Source organism: Balaenoptera musculus, chromosome 4 (assembly GCF_009873245.2).
Source record: "Balaenoptera musculus isolate JJ_BM4_2016_0621 chromosome 4, mBalMus1.pri.v3, whole genome shotgun sequence".
Taxonomy (NCBI): Eukaryota; Metazoa; Chordata; class Mammalia; order Artiodactyla; family Balaenopteridae; genus Balaenoptera; species Balaenoptera musculus.
In genome coordinates, this window is record NC_045788.1 from 138,760,312 (window position 1) to 138,777,003 (window position 16,692).

Below are 16,692 nucleotides of genomic sequence, written 5' to 3' on the forward strand. Positions count from 1 at the left end.
CCAGTGAAATTCTATTTCTAAAGACATGATGTGCTCAATATAAGTCCCATGGCATTGCAAAAATGGCATTTTAGCAGGCTGAGCTACTCAGCAGGCCAGGGCTCCATGCAGCAGGTCCCCCCGCTCCACACCCTTGGTTGGGCTCTGTGGAGTCCCCTGCGCATGAAATTGGGGAGTGAAAGGAGGACTGGCTTAAAGTGGTGTTTTTACCACTTCAAACAATGTTTTTAAATTATAAACTACTGTCTCAGCAAACCAACCCTGGATTCAAAGTGAATCTTTAGCACATTAAATCAATGTTAAGCAAATGCTAGAATATAAATATGCTACAACAGATGAAGTTTTTAAAAATATATGGCAAAATTAAGGTGAAATTTGTACTTTATGGTAAGATAAGGATATGCTATTATCAGTCAACAAACTGCATCCATTTGCATGTTGAAAAAAATATTAAAAATAGACAATTGGTTCATTCCCAACAACATATCCAGTTGAATGGTATAGATAAAATCCTATTACACTAAAAATTTCTGTGGGACAAAATGATTTAAATTGCATTAACTAATTCCTTTTTATTTTTTAACTAATTCCTTTCTAATGTAGTGATGAAAGTACTTATACTGACAACGTAGGAACCTAGTAATACCAACTCTTAAGACATTTGTAATCCAAAATAAGGGAAAAGTTAAGATTCTACAGAAGAAACTATAATTAGGCTTTTAAAAATGCTTTAAGGAAATATGAACTGTGTCCAGAGGGGAGAGAATACAGGAATAAGTTATACTGTATAAGCAACTCCAGCTTGATATAGCTGTATCTCTAAAGACTCAGACCATAAAATGGGAATTTCATAAAGATAAAAACAATCTGAGGAAGACAGAAGAATGACAGTGGGGAACTTTTTAAAATATAATAATACATACATGTAAGTCAGTGTTAATTTTATTACTGAGAACCTGGTAAATTATAAAGTGTTTTATTGTCCTTGAGAAAATCACAAACAGTTTTTAGAAATATATACAGGATAATTCAGGGTTAGAGAGAAGTCCAATTTATGTATTAGGGTACAAGCTTAAAATTTTTGGAGGATACTGCTCTAGAAATACATGTGTGATCGTGTCATTTAATACTAACAAATCAGTATAATCCCAAAAGTCCTACTGTCCTAGATGGTCTTGGGTCAGCCACAGGTGTTGGAATAGTCACTGAGTGCTAGAGGCATTGTTGCTTTTCTGTAAATGATTCCCTATTTGGGTATGGTAAAAACTTCATTAGTAGAGTGAAAATTTACACCTTTAATGGTGCTCCATCAGCGTTTACCTAGATGACCACTTTAAATTATAACTCAGAGATCACTATGTATTCTAATATAGTCTGTAGTGAATAGAAACTTGGATATAGACATTACAGTTCTGATTCAAAGCAGCCATCTCTAGTTTCTGTACTTTAAGGTTCATATTCCAATTATGATACTTCATGATACAAAATTGTATTCCTAAATCCAAAGTAAACTTCGTATCACTGCTATAGAAGCATAAACAATTTTAATCTTATCAGCATTTCAACTGGGAGTATTAGAAACAAATTTGATAATGGAAAAATATAAAAGAATGTGTGAATCAAAATGAAAATATGCTAGCCTATTTCATATACTTTAAGTACAGACATTGTTGGTCACTGTGATTGGTGGATAAATCAAATCCCTATGAAGGGGAAACATTTTAGTTGCAAGTCATAACCTCTGTCCTGCAAGCCTCTTATCAGAGCAGATCTGAGATGTCCTTTCTTCATTGTCTCTCCTTCATTGATAGGCAATGAAATGACCAAAACTCAGGAAGCAAATAGCATTTACTACTGATATTCCTTACAGCGTAAATTTCCAGAAGATCCCATAAACTGAAAGTCTCTTTAGAGAAGGGCTGTAGAATAGTGCTTTCTGTAACTCGCTGGGTTTAACATTTTTCTAGGGGGAGTTGGTAACACTGAGAAGTCAATGTCTGTGGTACGGCAGTGTCAGGTCAAGGGACTGTCAGAAATAATTCTGTAACCAAGAGTTGTTCTCTGCTAGTTTGGTCACTTCTGTGGTTGAACACCTGAACTTAAGTCTTTAATTCATTCAATGATGGGTACATAGAACCTTGTTTTGTTTTGCATCTACAGCTCATCTCTCTATAGTTTTCTTTCATCTCTAGGAGCAATTAATTGGTAACAGTCATATAATGATTCTCACAAGAGTTGTGATGGCTACTGCAACTTTTTTTCTAAAAATCTGATAAAAACTATATGAAGTATGAATTCAGGGATCTTACATTTATCTGCTTAATGAATTTTTTCAGAGAGATCTCACATCATTTCAGACTAACGTAGGCAGGAAAAGAAGATATCAGAAGTAAATACTGGGTTTTCCATCTACTTTATTAGTTTACGAATGAAAAGCAGCAGGGCCACAGACAGTCCAACGGCAGCCCCTTTTCAAGAACATCTGACTCCCTCCGGTTTCCCCTGGCTCACAACAAACTGTAGCCCTGCATTCTGCCTGCATGAGAAGAAATCACAAATGGATAAAGGTTGGAGAGTTGCTTAAGACAAGAGGTAAAGATGAGCTGCAATGGAAATTGACTGGATGTTGCAGACCTCACAGAATTAACCAGCTAGAAGGCTCGTAGTAGTTTAAAAAAAAAAAAAAGCCTTTGCTTGTAATTATGATGACTATTAAATTTATTATACTCTACTACTTCAGTTAGTTGTCTAAAAAATTGGTTCCTAGTTGACAATGCTGACTCAGTCGTGGTAACGAGCTAATTTAGAAAGGTAAAGTAGAGCTCTCATGTGGGAGTGGAAAATTAAAGATTTGCCTTTTTGACAAGCTCCAGTAAAGTGGTAGAATTTTACAGATGAACTGAATATGTCCATACAGTCCAAGGACTAAGGGTGGATCAAAACTTAGGAAATCAACTTCAACCTATTAAAAATTAAAGATTCCTTTAACATTTAACCACTGATCAAAAAAGGTAATGATTTCTACATAATTTTCCCTGTGGAACCAACAGCAGGTAGGACTGGCTGCTGCAGTCCACAGAGTCTGTGCCATCTCATTTCAATTGTCAGCATGCCTCTTTCTCTCTACAGTCCTAATTCCCATGAAAGATGTTAATAAATGATAAAACTTACCTTAAAATTAACGTAAAAACTAAACTATGACCAGACAATATGCTGTAGCACTGATAATTAAATTCAATGAAATTATCGGTCTTGACAAATAGTCTGTAGCAACTTGCATGCTGCCAAAGATAGAGCCTGCAAATTTGTAGGATTCAAACGCTGTGAGTGTCCCCGCCCCTCCTCCATCAAATCCATAAAAGCAATCCTTGAAGAGACACCAAGTAAGAGTCTTGATATTCTTCTACCAAGTTAACAACATATTAGGAACCAGTTTGGCCGATTATGAGTGATTGGTAAAAATTTCTCTTAACTTTGAGAATTCCCATGTATCCTTAGGCAACATCTATAATTTTAAGAAACAGCTATAAAAACTTTTCTTAAAATGTGAGAAAAGACAACACAGCCCTCACCATTATACTCTTCACACTTCAGTTCTTTCCATTAAATTCACAATTTGAACTATAAGTAGGATTAGCATTTACTAATCAAGTTGGACTAGATTCTTCCACAATGCTCCATTTTCTCCCTAGCTTTGACAAATATATTTGATCTCGTATGTATGTATGTTCCCGAATACTAGAATAAGAGACAGTCTTATTCTGTTAGGTTGCAAATTTCTTAGGGTCTCTGCTTTATTATTCCCTGATAACCCACAGCAGAAGTTGAGAGATATAACTTAAATAATTAACAGACGGAAAGTTCTTCTACAATGAAGGTGCTTTGTTAAACTCCATCATACTGGAATAACTGAACTATAATTTCCATACAATGTACGAACTAAAGGATTTGGTGACAACCACAAGATACCCGATAAAGTAAATATATTGACTTAGTATCAATGAAAAGAATGGAGATGGCATTTCAGCTATAAAAAGGCAGGCAAAAAAACCTTTTCTAGCCATTTAACTATTCCTCAAAAAACGAGTACAAAGGAAGTAGAAAGGAAAAACCAAAAATATTGTATGCACCTTTAACAATGTTCTTGCAATCTACTGATACACAAACCTCTCATTTTCTTCAGGTAACACAAATGCAATTTGTACTGACAGGAGAGATTAATAAAACCCTTTCATTTTAGTTTTTAATACCATACAGTGAAGTTAATAAGTTCTGTGTTCTGATTATTCTAAAGAAAAACAGGCGGGAAGAGGGACAGGGAACACGGTATGGAGCCAGCGTCACTCTGAATGAGAACTTTTACTTAAGAAGTCATCAAGCAATGGAGTGTGAAGGATTCAGTGACGGGTCTTATTTTTGGACAGTAGTTACCTTCAGATGGCATGTTTATTGGTTTACGTCTCCTTTTCCCATTTGCACGTCTAGGTTTTGAAGTGCCTTTTCCTAAAACGTAAGTTCTTTCCCCCCATTCTCTTATTATAAAACTAATTTATTTTTTAGGTACAACTCTTAACTATCTAGAAGAAACTTTTTCGTTGTAACTTAGAAGCTGTGAGTAAATAAATGCTTTATCATTCTTTCAAGGATTACTAAATTGACAAAGGGTTTTAATCCCTAAAATAAAGGGAGAATGGTTACCCTAGGAATTATCTGAAAATGGGATAAACTTTTCCTTTTATTCAGAAGTTACTACACATTGTCAGTATACCCTTTTTAAATAAGCAGGAAGTGGGGGGAAAAAAGCTTTTTTAAACCTCACCTTTTTTTTTAATGTCTGAAATCTTTTTGTCTTAATATGCTTGGTAAAATTAGTCTTTCAAAGGAATCAAAAATCAAATCTAAATACACCTCAAACCTTTTTTTTTAACCATAAATGAATAAAATCATAGGACTTTGGACATACACAACCACAGTAGTCTTTTTTTCATATACATCAAGTTACTTCAAGTGCAACTGAAAGCTATAGCACTTACTTCTGGATCAGTTCACATTCACTTTGTAACCTTTTGTCTTTTTTCACAAGAAAAATACAAACTGATCCCAAACATATTAAAGTACATCTGTGCATTAAATCCCTGCTCATTTCACATAAAGTAGAAAAAAAGTCAAACATGTTCTAGTGCTCAATGTAAACATTTTGAACTATTAATTATTTATTAATTTTCCTTAAAGGTACTTAGCAGTGTGTGTCACATATTCAAAGTTAACCTTAGGAATAGCACCGTGACCAAAAAAACCCATAAAAATGATTCTTTCTATAATCCCTTAGTTTACTTCAGAACTTGAGAAGCTACCATTGTCAACCATGCTTTCAAAGTCACCAGGCCAATTTTGGGGGGTTTTTGTTTGTTTGCTTTTCAGATGAAACCAAAATACTGCTTCTACACACAAAGGCCTAACCATTTTGGACAAAATGAACAATTATGAACGGTTGACCAGCCAATCAATTCAGTTAATTCAGTCCAAAAGATAAGACTAGTTCTATTGATGAAGCCTAAATGGTCAAATATCATTTTACCAAAAGAACTGATGTATTTATGAATATAGTCCGTATTTATTTATGGATTTTTTTGGTACCTTTTTCCAGGTGATGGTAAACATGGAGTTATAACCCTGAGAATAGATATAAAACAGAAGCTTAAGAAGAGTTAAAATAAATTAATGGATATGACATCTATCACCATTTCTTAAAATTAAGGAAGTAAAGAGCATGCCACTAATTTTTTTCAGGTCAGTAGTCGAGGACAATTATCCTGACTCAATCTGTTAACAATACAGTTAACACGAGCTTTGAGAAGAAAAGCATCATAGTTTTGAAGTGGTGATAGCTCTCTCAACAACCGAAGGAGAGGTAGGTAGGTATACCACCTACCTCAGTTGGTAATGTCTAAGAACATCCTTCCCCTTACACCAGAGTAGAAAGAGAAAGTACCTTCTACCATGTCAACTGGAAAAGATAACTAAAAAGTAGCAACACTTAAGAACATTCTAACACTGATACCAGAGTCTGATGCTTTTCCTTATCTGCCACCTTAAGGATACACAGGAGAAAAGGGTTAATTTTGTCTGAAACCAAACACAGTTAGGGCCAATAAATAACAAAGGGTGGGAGTACTGTAACATACCCCATTAGCTACGAAATATGTAAACCACTTGAATCAAGTCCATCTTCAGGCACAAAAAAGCTAGGAATGGCCACCTATGTACTGTTTGGAGTAGCACAACCTATCAAGTAAAAATATTTGGCTCGAAAATAAGTGTACTATGGTATTTGATGATGTAAAAGTTACGCTTTAAGTGGATTTCAAAATTATTTTCCCACAACACATGACAGTTTCTTAGATTTAAACTAGAGGTCACTAATAAAGATACTTAGTTGCACCAGCAAAGAATGCTTGGGATTGCACATGGCAGCAGTAGACTAAAAGAGATGGAGAATGACATTTAACTATTTTCCTATATAAATGAGATTTGTGATTGCACTCTTAACAAAAATCAACTCTACAATTTCAAGAGATGGGGCGAAATTACACATAATTTACTCTTTTAGCCCTGTACACTCTATTGAAGAACACACTTTATCTAAATCTAAGGCACACAAACTCCTCTATTTCACAGAGTAAGACTATGGAAGACCAAGATTTTGGTTAAATTCCGTACATGGAAACCAGGAGATCTTGGAAAGACAAATTATATAGCATTTTGTTAGTGCACAATTTAAAAGAAAATGCTAGTATTATGGTCTGGCCTTAGAGGTTTAAAATGTACAAATGTTAAAAAAAAATAATAATAATTTACCAGCACTTTATAAATTCAAGTTTATAAAATAAAATGGATGATATTTTCCTTAAAAATAAAGAAAAAGACCCAACAGGGCTTGGAAACAAAACTTGGAAACCATTTCAATGAAAATGACCAATCTGGTATAATGCACTCTACTCAAGTAGCCAGGGAAAGAAAAAAGTGGTAGGTACCTTGCCTACTAATCATGGTTACCCCTCCCACGATTGTTATGTCAGTATGCACATAATTTTTATGAAGAATCTGTAAACAAAGGTCACATGAAATTCATACTACAATAGGACTGGGATTAGAAACTACCACCTCTTGACGAATTCTGAAAATAACTATGACAATTGCTACCATGAAAGTAATGCTCATTGGTTTTGATAACCAGAATGTCTAGTGTTTAACATATTTCAAACTCTTGCTATATGTAGTTAAATACTGTCAAAGTAGATCTGCCCCCAAAATGAAGCATATTTTGGCACCTGTGCTGAATGCTGCTACAAAGGCAAGCAAGTGCAAATAAAAATAACAGTCATGATTTAGTCACATTCATAACTTTTCATAGAAAAATATAAATATATTCCCTGAATTGTAGGACAAAAAATAATTTCAACAGCCAGCTTTCACTATAAATTCCAGTCCATTCCCTCTTTCAATGAACTGGTTTTCCCTCAAGGTCATAAGGTGCAATCATCAAAATCTAACACATTTTCTAAGCTCCTGTCGTCATCCCCATCGTGGTATCTCACGGTCCTCCTGCCCTGATTCCTCGTCTTTATCTTTGAACGCCGAAGAACTCTTCTAGACTTTGCATAGTCCACGTCCTCCCAGTCATTGTCATCCACATTGAACCTAGGACGTTTGCTTTGTCTTTGTCGTCTCATGGTTTTAGATACGTTAGCTGTGAAAGTTTTACCTTTTCTAACTACTTTTGCTTTTCCTTTCATTTTCCTCTTTTTGGTTTTTGTATCATCAGTAAAGTCAGCATCTGATTCAGTGGCAGATCGCAAATCTGAATCAGATTTGGGACTAGTGTCAGGTCCACACTTCGGGCTCCCTGGTGTTTCAGAAGCTTTCACATTTTCCAGTTCAGGACGCAGTCTCTTCCTCTTCGTTTCCGCCACCTCGGCTGCCTCCTGCGAATCCCGCATCACCTTTGTCTCACTGAAAGGAGCCTTCCCATAGGTCCTGAGTCTTCTGCCGTTCCACCTGCGTAGCCCATAATTCAGTTCCTCTTCAAAGTTATTCTCTGCAGTAGCTTTTTGCACCGGAGCTGACTCAGAAGAACATTTTCTACCAGTCTCATTCCCTGGAATATGGCTTTTTGAATCTTCCTCCGAAGACCCAATCAAGGAATTCTTTGTTTTAGAAGGTGCAACATTTGTTTTGTGACTACTGGTATGCCTGTTCTTGTGTCTTGAATTCAACATACCTTCAGAGTCTGAGTCTTCATTTAAAGACTGATTAATACTTTTTGTACTACCGTCTGAGTCGGCTTCAGGTGGCTTCCCTTCACAGCCATATTGTTCGTTTGGCACGTCACAGTTTACATCTCCCTCAGAATCACTCACTATCTTCTTAGCTGTGGTACATGCAAAATGGAGGGACTTTTTCCTTCCCTTTTTGCTTCTAGTACACACATTTTCTAAACTGACGTCTTCCACATCACTCATCAGCTTGATCCTAGTAGCAGCGGTGGTGGCACATCTTCGAGGAACTCTTAGGAGACCCGTTTTGGCTTTTGATGCTTTCTTAACCACCTTCGAATTACTGTCTGAGTCACTGGAGCAGACCCTTTTCCTGGCGACTTTTCTGCTTTGTCCATGGTCTTGTGATGCAGAGTCTAAAAATTAAGAGTACTCTTTTAATCTTTAATAGAAGATTAAGTCTAAAGGAATTAAATGTTCAACATTTTAAACAACTGAAGTCCGAGATTCTTTCTAACTTGGAAAGAGGGTGGCAGTGAATGGGTTGGGCTTTTACTACTTTAGAACTGACTTTTTCAGCCTCACCACCATCCACAAGTATAACACACTCCATCAATAACATCCCATGCCTTTCTATCTATATACACAAAACACTTGACACTAGAGTATGTTATTCACATGAATACAAACTACACCCTCTTCATCACTGCACTGAAGTATGCAAACTCATCGCTCTCAGCCTCCCTGAAACTTCTTAACTTCACAGGTTCCATCACACACTACAGTTAGTCTGAGCTTTAGATGCCTCTTGCTCTTTAATATTTTTCAATCTCCATTTACCAGGACAATCTTAATTCAGCAAGTTATCTAAATTCTCCATGCTCCAGAGTTATTATCAGTAAAATGGACATAATAATAGTACTTATCTCATAAAAGATATGAAGACTAAACTGGTTCATAAATAAATGTAAAGCATTTAGAAAAACTTCCTGATAAGAAATAGCTTGGTAACTTGGTAACTGTTCTTAGCTGCTATTATTACTTATCACATTCCTTTCAACCACCCTTTTCTTTCCTCTTCTCAAACTATTATCACCAACAGCTTATAAATATGCTGGCCTCTGCCTTTCTTAAGCCCATAGCCAATACAATATCCCCAATTCCATTATAAGAAGTGAAATCTCTATTAAAAACAGCTATGGCCAAGGCGGCCTGTTACATGAGCAAAACTAAATGTACTCAACCAACAGTACACAGAGAAAAGACTAATGGAGGATGCAGGGGGTGGAGAGAAAACAGGTGGCAAAGAAAAGTTTCATGGGGGGAAAAGAATGTATGCTATAAAAAAAGGACAGTGAGAAAAATCAGTGAACCAAGGTTAAATGTTTTGAATTACCTTTCATAAAATTGTTTGGTTTTTCTTTTGTTTTCTTGTCATCATCTGAATCCAGATCAGTTTCAGATACATGATCTGAAAAGCACTGGGACCCAGCAGTAGGTTCACACTTCACATTCCCTGAATTCGGGTTTATTTCCATTTTATGACATCTACCGTCTTCTCCATCTTCTGCTTCAGATTCAGAGTCCTCTGAATCACTGAAGATTTTTGCTTTTTTAAGGAAAGCAGCATTCTTGCGACCTGTGTTGTATCTCCTACCACCATATTTTCTTGGTTCCGAATTTGCTTCCTCCTCTTCCTCTGAGATGCTTTCTGCCTTAGGTTTCTGCGAAGATGTTGATGGGCCAGCAGTTCTGTTACGTCCATTATCTGAATCATGACTTTTAGAGTCTTCCTCAGAAGACTCTATCTTAAGAAATTTTGTTTTAGAAGTTGCTGCAGTTTGGGACTTGTAACCATTAGCATGCCAATTTTTCCGGGCTACCCGCAAATCACTTTCTGACTCTGAATCTCCATTTTCAGTATTCTGGGCAGCATGAGAACTGGACAATGGTGATGGTTGATTTTGATCTTTTAGCTCCTCTTCTTCAAGTTCTGACTTTAAGCTCTGGTCATCCTCAGAATTATGTAATAACTTTTTTCTAGCTACAGCAGAAGCATTGCGGTGAGGCAGCTTACGGCCAGAACAGACACTTTCAGAGCTAGAATTCTCCTCTACGTCACTCATTAACTTTATCTTATTGGCAGCCACAGCAGCACACTTCCGTAGCACTTTTCGGTTACTTCCAGCTCTGGCTTTTAGACTTTCACCAGTCTCCAAAGAATTGTTATCAGAGTCACTTAAATAGACTCTCTTTCTAGTGGCTCTTCTGCCACATCCATTTTCTAAAGAAACTGGACCTAAAAATAAAGTGACAGTAAAATTAGAAAGGTCTTCCTTATTTCAACATTTTTAAATGACTTCATTTTAGTACTGATGTTCCTTATTTTTTTAATGCCAAAACAAGTTTACCTTTCTAAATTTAAAAAGTTTAAAGGACAGAACAGAACAGAGAGTCCAGAAATAAACCCATGCATATATGGTCAGTTAATTTATGACAAAGGAGCCAAGAATATAAAAATGGGAAGGGACAGTCTTTTCAATAAATGGTGTTGGGAAACTAGACAGCCACATGCAAAAGAATGAAACTAGACTACTATCTTATACCATACACAAAAATTAACTCAAAGTGGATTAAAGAATGTAAGACCTGAAATCATAATACTAGAAGAAAACACGGGTAGAAGAATCCTTGACATCATTCTTGGCAATGATTTTTTAGATCCGACTCCAAAAGCAAAAGCAACGAAAGCAAAAATAAAGCAGGACTACATCAAACTAAAAAGCAACGGAAATCATCAACAAAGTGAAATGGCAACCTACTGAATGGGAGAAGATACTTGCAAATCATATACCTAATCAGGGATTAATACCCAGAACTCATACAACTCAATACAAAAAAACAAACAATCCAATTTAAAAATGGGCAGAGAATCTGAAGAGGCATTTTTCCATAGGAGACATACAGATGTCCAACAAGCACATGAAAAGATGCTCAACATCACTGATCATTAGGGAAATGCAAATCAAAACCACAGTGAGATATCATTTCACACCTATTAGAATAGCTATCATCAGAAAGACAAGAAATAACAAGTGTTGGTGAGGATCTGAAGGAGAGGGAGCCCCTGTGCACTGTTGGTGGGAAAGTAAATTGGTATAGCCACTATAGAAAACAGTATAGAGGTTCCTCAAAAAATTACAAATAGAAATATTATATGACCCAACAATTCCACTTCTGGCTATTTATCCAAAGAAAACAAAAACATGTATGTGAAAGCATATGTGCACCACCATGCTCACTGCAGCATTATTCACAATAGCCAAGATATGGAAACAACCTAAGTGTTCACTGATGGATGAATGGATAAAGAAGATACACACACACACACACGAATACTATTCAGCCATAAAAAAGAATGGACTCTTGCCATTTGCGACAACACAGATGGACCTTGAGGGCATTATGCTAAGTGAAGTAAGTCAGACAGAGAAAGACAAATACCCTATGATCTCACTTATATGTGGAATCTACAAAAACAAAACAAAGAACAAGCTCGTAGATACAGAGAACAGACTGGTGGTTGCCCGAGGGGAGGGTGCATAGGGAGTGAGTGAAATGGGTGAATGGAGTCAAAAGGTACAAACTTCCAGTTATAAAATAAATAAGTTATGAAGATATAATGTACAGCATGGCAAGTATAGTTAATAATGCTGTACTGCATATTTGAAAGTTGCTAAGACTAAATCTTAAAAGTCCTCATCACAAGAAAAAAAAATTTTTTGTGACTATGTATGGTGACGCACAGTAACTAAACATATTGTGGTAATCATTCTGTAAAGTACACAAATGTCGAATCATTACATTGTACACCTGAAATTAATATAATGTTATATGTCAATTATACCTCAAGAAAAAAAAAAAGCCTAAAGGACATGTAATCATGTGCAGATGCGTTAAGTCAATAAACCATCCAGGACTTGCCTGGTGGTGCAGTGGTTAAGAATCCACCTGCCAGTGCAGGCAACACGGGTTCAAGCCCTGGTCCGGGAAGATCCCACATGCCGCGGAGCAACTAAGCCCGTGCGCCACAACTACCAAGCCTGCGCTCTAGAGCCCGTGTGCCGCAACTGCTGAGCCCAAGCGCCGCATCTACTGAAGCCTGCACGCTCTAGAGCCCGTGCTCCCTGCAACAAGAGAAGCCACTGCAATGAGATGCCCGCGCACCGCAACAAAGAGTAGCCCCCGCTCACCGCAACCAGAGAAAGCCCGCGCGCAGCAACGAAGACCCAATGCAGCCAAAGAATAAATAAAAATTTACAGTAAAAAAAAAAAAATTTTTTTAAGTAAATAAATAAATAAACCATCCAATATTTAGCTTTTGAATTCTCTTGATATACATTTCTCCAAAGTACCACTGAGCCTCTTCTCACCAGTTTTTCTTTTAGCGGCTCTGGTTCTGGTCACCCTGCTCCTGGCCAACCCACTACGTAAGGAGGATTCACGAGCTCTTGAACTCTCTTTGCTTTCCTCTGAACTATTTGAAGCTGAAGATGATGAAGAGGTACCTAAGGAATCTTCCATTTCACTTTCTAAGAAAAATGAAGCATCAACAGTTCATTACATATATTCTCCTATCTTTACACACAAGCAGTTATTTTGTAACAACAGACTAAAAGCAGATTCTTAAAATAGAAGAGGAGAGTATATTTTTTAAAACTGTTCCAAAGAATAGCTGATAACATTTTGGTATTAAAAGGTACATAATCAGCATTTGAAATCAAATTTGTTCTCTTATTTCTGAAAGTAACATGTTAATACTGGTTTGGATTCAGAAAATATGGTTTATATATTTTATAAACAAGCTTTCATTAAAAATTTAATTAGCTCCACTATCTTCTTCCTTCTGTTATGAGACAGGTATTTCCTATAGAAAAGACAATCGTTTCAAGTCCAGTATTTCAGTAGGCTTTCAGGTCTCTTTCTAGTAGCCCTTCCTAACAGCATAGTTGTACCATACAGGCTTCCAAGTCAAGAAAGAGCATTTCAACACACACACACACACACACACACACAAAAAGGTAGAAAAGGTGTGAGATGAATAATTTAAATAGTACAGGTCATTTCCCCCACCATAATACTTAATGAGTATATGCACAAGTATAAGCACAAGATAGGAAACCAAATTTCCTGTTCCTTCATCCAGGCTCAGTTCTTGCATGCCTATCACAAAATAAATATTTCACCAAAATGAGTGGGAACGTATTGCTGAAAGACAAAATTTTGCTCCATATTACAACCCAACTCCACGTCAAAGAACAGAGTGGCTGTTAGAGGGGTATCAGTCACCAAATCGTGTTTCTTCCTTTGAAATTGCTCGGCAGTTTGCCCACTCTGCCTGCTCCTACTGTATCCCACTTCCCATCATGTTGACTATGTTTCCAGATTCTTCTCCTTCCCCACATATCACTGCCAAACTGATTAATCTTCCTGAAACACAATTCGTCATGTGATTCCTTCACAACAAGGGACCCTATTAAGTAATCCAAACTTTTCTGCAAGGCTTGCCAGTCTCTAAAATGTGGCTGCATTTTACCTGTTTGATCCTACTATTTTAAATCACAACAGTAATCATTATACCATCATCACAAGTCACCAAAACCACTCAGAGCAATATGCAAGTATGTACACACCATGGCCTCATTCGCACAATGCTAACAAAGGGTCAGTGTCAGCTATAGTTATACCACCAGATAGTAATAAAATAAACAGTTTAGAATTTACTAGGTCATCAGCTTTAAACTTACATGATTACCAAGTCCTTTTTTTAATTTAAATTTTTAAATGTCAAATTTTGCACAAAAAGTGGTACTTATATCACATTATTTAAAACCCGAAGGATTCAAATTTGCTTAAAATGTGGCTGCACCACTTGCAAAGAACAGTATTTATCAAATATAATCTAATTATTCCATGTGTTACTTACGTCTCTTCTGTTAAATTTAAGTTCCTTGAATGTCAAGGCCATGTCTTACTTCTTTATTCTTTCCTCTAAACCCATAGTAACTACCAATGTTACAAACGTGAGTGCTCAACAGGTGAATATATAACATTCCATTTCTCACCAGATAATGTAGAACCATTTGTTAGAGTGACAGGTGTATTTCTTCTCATTCTTTCTGATGATGCCGCTGAATCTGAAGAATCACCCGAAGTAACACCTGAAGAGACACTAGCACTTGTCTTGCGGCTTGCAGAATAAGCTGCCCTACTTGAGGTAGACTGGACAGGAGAACCTACCAACTCAGGAATTACTTTTGCCTGAGATTTTAAGCGCTTCTGCTTGATATTTCTGGTCAAAGATAGGAAAAATAAAACAATATTTAACAAAACAGAGGATGCCTAAATAAAGTGTATTATTACTTAACCTGAGAATAACTTTATGATCAAGACATTAAAATATTCATTATTAACATCTTATTCTAGCATGGATTACTATTCTCTTTAAATTTGACATCATTTTATTCCAAATTTGAGTAATGAACAAATGATCCAAGTAACAGAATTACAGAAAATCATGCTGAATACCTTAGATTCTTTGGATTAAATGCTAAGGGGAGCCAACATTTATGTAATACAGGCATTCATTCATATTACAAATTTTTTTAAAGTTATATCTGCTGTAGAGCTTGTGATGTGATTTGATTTTGATTGATTGATTGATTGATTGATTTTTGGCTGCACCACGGCTTGCGGGATTCTCAGTTCCCTGACCAGGGATTGAACCCAGGCCACGCCAGTGAAAGCCTGGAATCCTAACCACTTGGCCACCAAGGAACTGCCCATATTACAAATATGAGTCTCAATATGACAACATTCCCTCTAGGCTCCTATTTATATATTCCTAAAGACAGTATAAAATTAGGAGAAATTGACAAAACCTGAAGAGAAAGAACAGCGAGGCAAAAAAGAGAACAAGCTAGTTTTTTTCTGAGACCAATCTGTTTACATCTAAGTGCCAATTCACCAAAATTGGCCCCTGAGCCATGGATTATGGTGAAAAACAGTGGAAGTTTAAGATAAGACAATCTTTGGGTTTAAATTACAGATCTGAGTAATATTCATGTTTTTTAAAGATAATCCTTTAAAACAAAAGGATTTGGTTTTGCTTTCCTGTAAAACAAAAAGATAAAGGAGCTTTTAGGAGTATCTAAGACATCTGAGCTTAAAGATAACCACAATTAATCAACTATACTTCAATTTTTAAAAAACACAATTCTTTTAAGCAGTTATTGTTTATCATAATCAAGAAAATTCAAGTTTCCAAATGTAAATAGACCATGTTTAAAGACAAGTAGTCTTTCAGTTTCCATGTGTTAAATCCAATCTGTCAGCTACAAATGGGAGGGGGACAAATGACTGTAAAACGTAACATCTTGGTTTCCTCCTTTTATTAAAAAATAAAAAATAAAAAGATTTTAAAAAGAAAACTCAAACTTGTTATGTCAAAATTTTAACTTCCATTAATATCAGCTGGAGGGTAATACAAAAAGAAATAATTATATGCTTATATACTTATCATAAACTTGATTTTTAACAGTAGACAAGGTGATAGTAGCTCAAGAGTGAAAACTTTCCCTTTTTATCCTATCCTTTATGAAGAAAAAAATGCAGAAGGCCTCAGAGACCTTTGGGAGACCATTAAACATACCAACATATGGGAGCCCCAAAGGAGACGAAAGGAGCAAAACAAAGTATCTGAAGAAATAATGGCTGAAAACCACCCAAATCTGATGAAAAACATTATACATCCACAAAGCTGGACAAATTTCAATAAGGATAAACTGAAAGAAATCCACACCTACAGTCATTTGCAAGATGAAGACAAAAAGAAAATCTTGAAAGCACCAAGAGAAAACTCCATATGCACAAGGAAGGGAACCTCAGTAAGATTAATAGCTGACTTCTCATCAGAAACACTGGGGGTCAGCAGGCAGTAAGATGACATATTCAAAGTGCTAAAAGAAAAACACTGCCAACTAAACTAGTCTTAAATAATAAAACTAGTCTTACATAATAAAAGTGAAATTAAAGACATTCCCAGATAAACAAAGATTAAGGGAATTCACTGCTCGCATGTCTGCCTTACAAGAAATATTAAAGGACTTCAGGTTGAAAAGAAATGACACCAGAGGGTAACTCAAATCTATAAAAAGAAATAAAGACCACGGGGAAAGGTAATTACATAAGTAAATATAAATAACAGTATAAATAATTTGTTTATTCTTATCTGATTTAAAAGACAACTTCATAAAACAACATATAAAGATATAAACTGTATGACAGTAACAGCACAAATAAGAAGGGGAAGGGAGCTAAACTAGAACAAAATTCTTATATCTATGGGAATTAAATA

At 36.1% G+C, this 16,692-nt stretch overlaps 1 protein-coding gene across 5 annotated transcripts in view; it reads right to left on the reverse strand.

Annotated features, from left to right (window-relative positions):
* The window catches only part of BRWD1 (bromodomain and WD repeat domain containing 1), a 126,386-nt gene that overhangs the window by 3,501 nt on the left and 106,193 nt on the right, over nucleotides 1–16,692 (reverse strand). For 4 of the 5 annotated variants that reach the window (XM_036850178.1, XM_036850177.1, XM_036850176.1 and 1 more), the window contains 4 exons: nucleotides 14,402–14,628; nucleotides 12,710–12,868; nucleotides 9,673–10,575; nucleotides 961–8,692 (listed from right to left, as the gene is read on the reverse strand). In XM_036850178.1, coding sequence (XP_036706073.1) covers nucleotides 7,527–8,692; nucleotides 9,673–10,575; nucleotides 12,710–12,868; nucleotides 14,402–14,628 — 2,455 coding nt within the window. In that variant the 3' untranslated portion in view covers nucleotides 961–7,526. Of the gene's footprint in view, nucleotides 1–960; nucleotides 8,693–9,672; nucleotides 10,576–12,709; nucleotides 12,869–14,401; nucleotides 14,629–16,692 lie in introns of those variants that run through there. The other variant, XM_036850180.1, reaches the window with a different exon arrangement.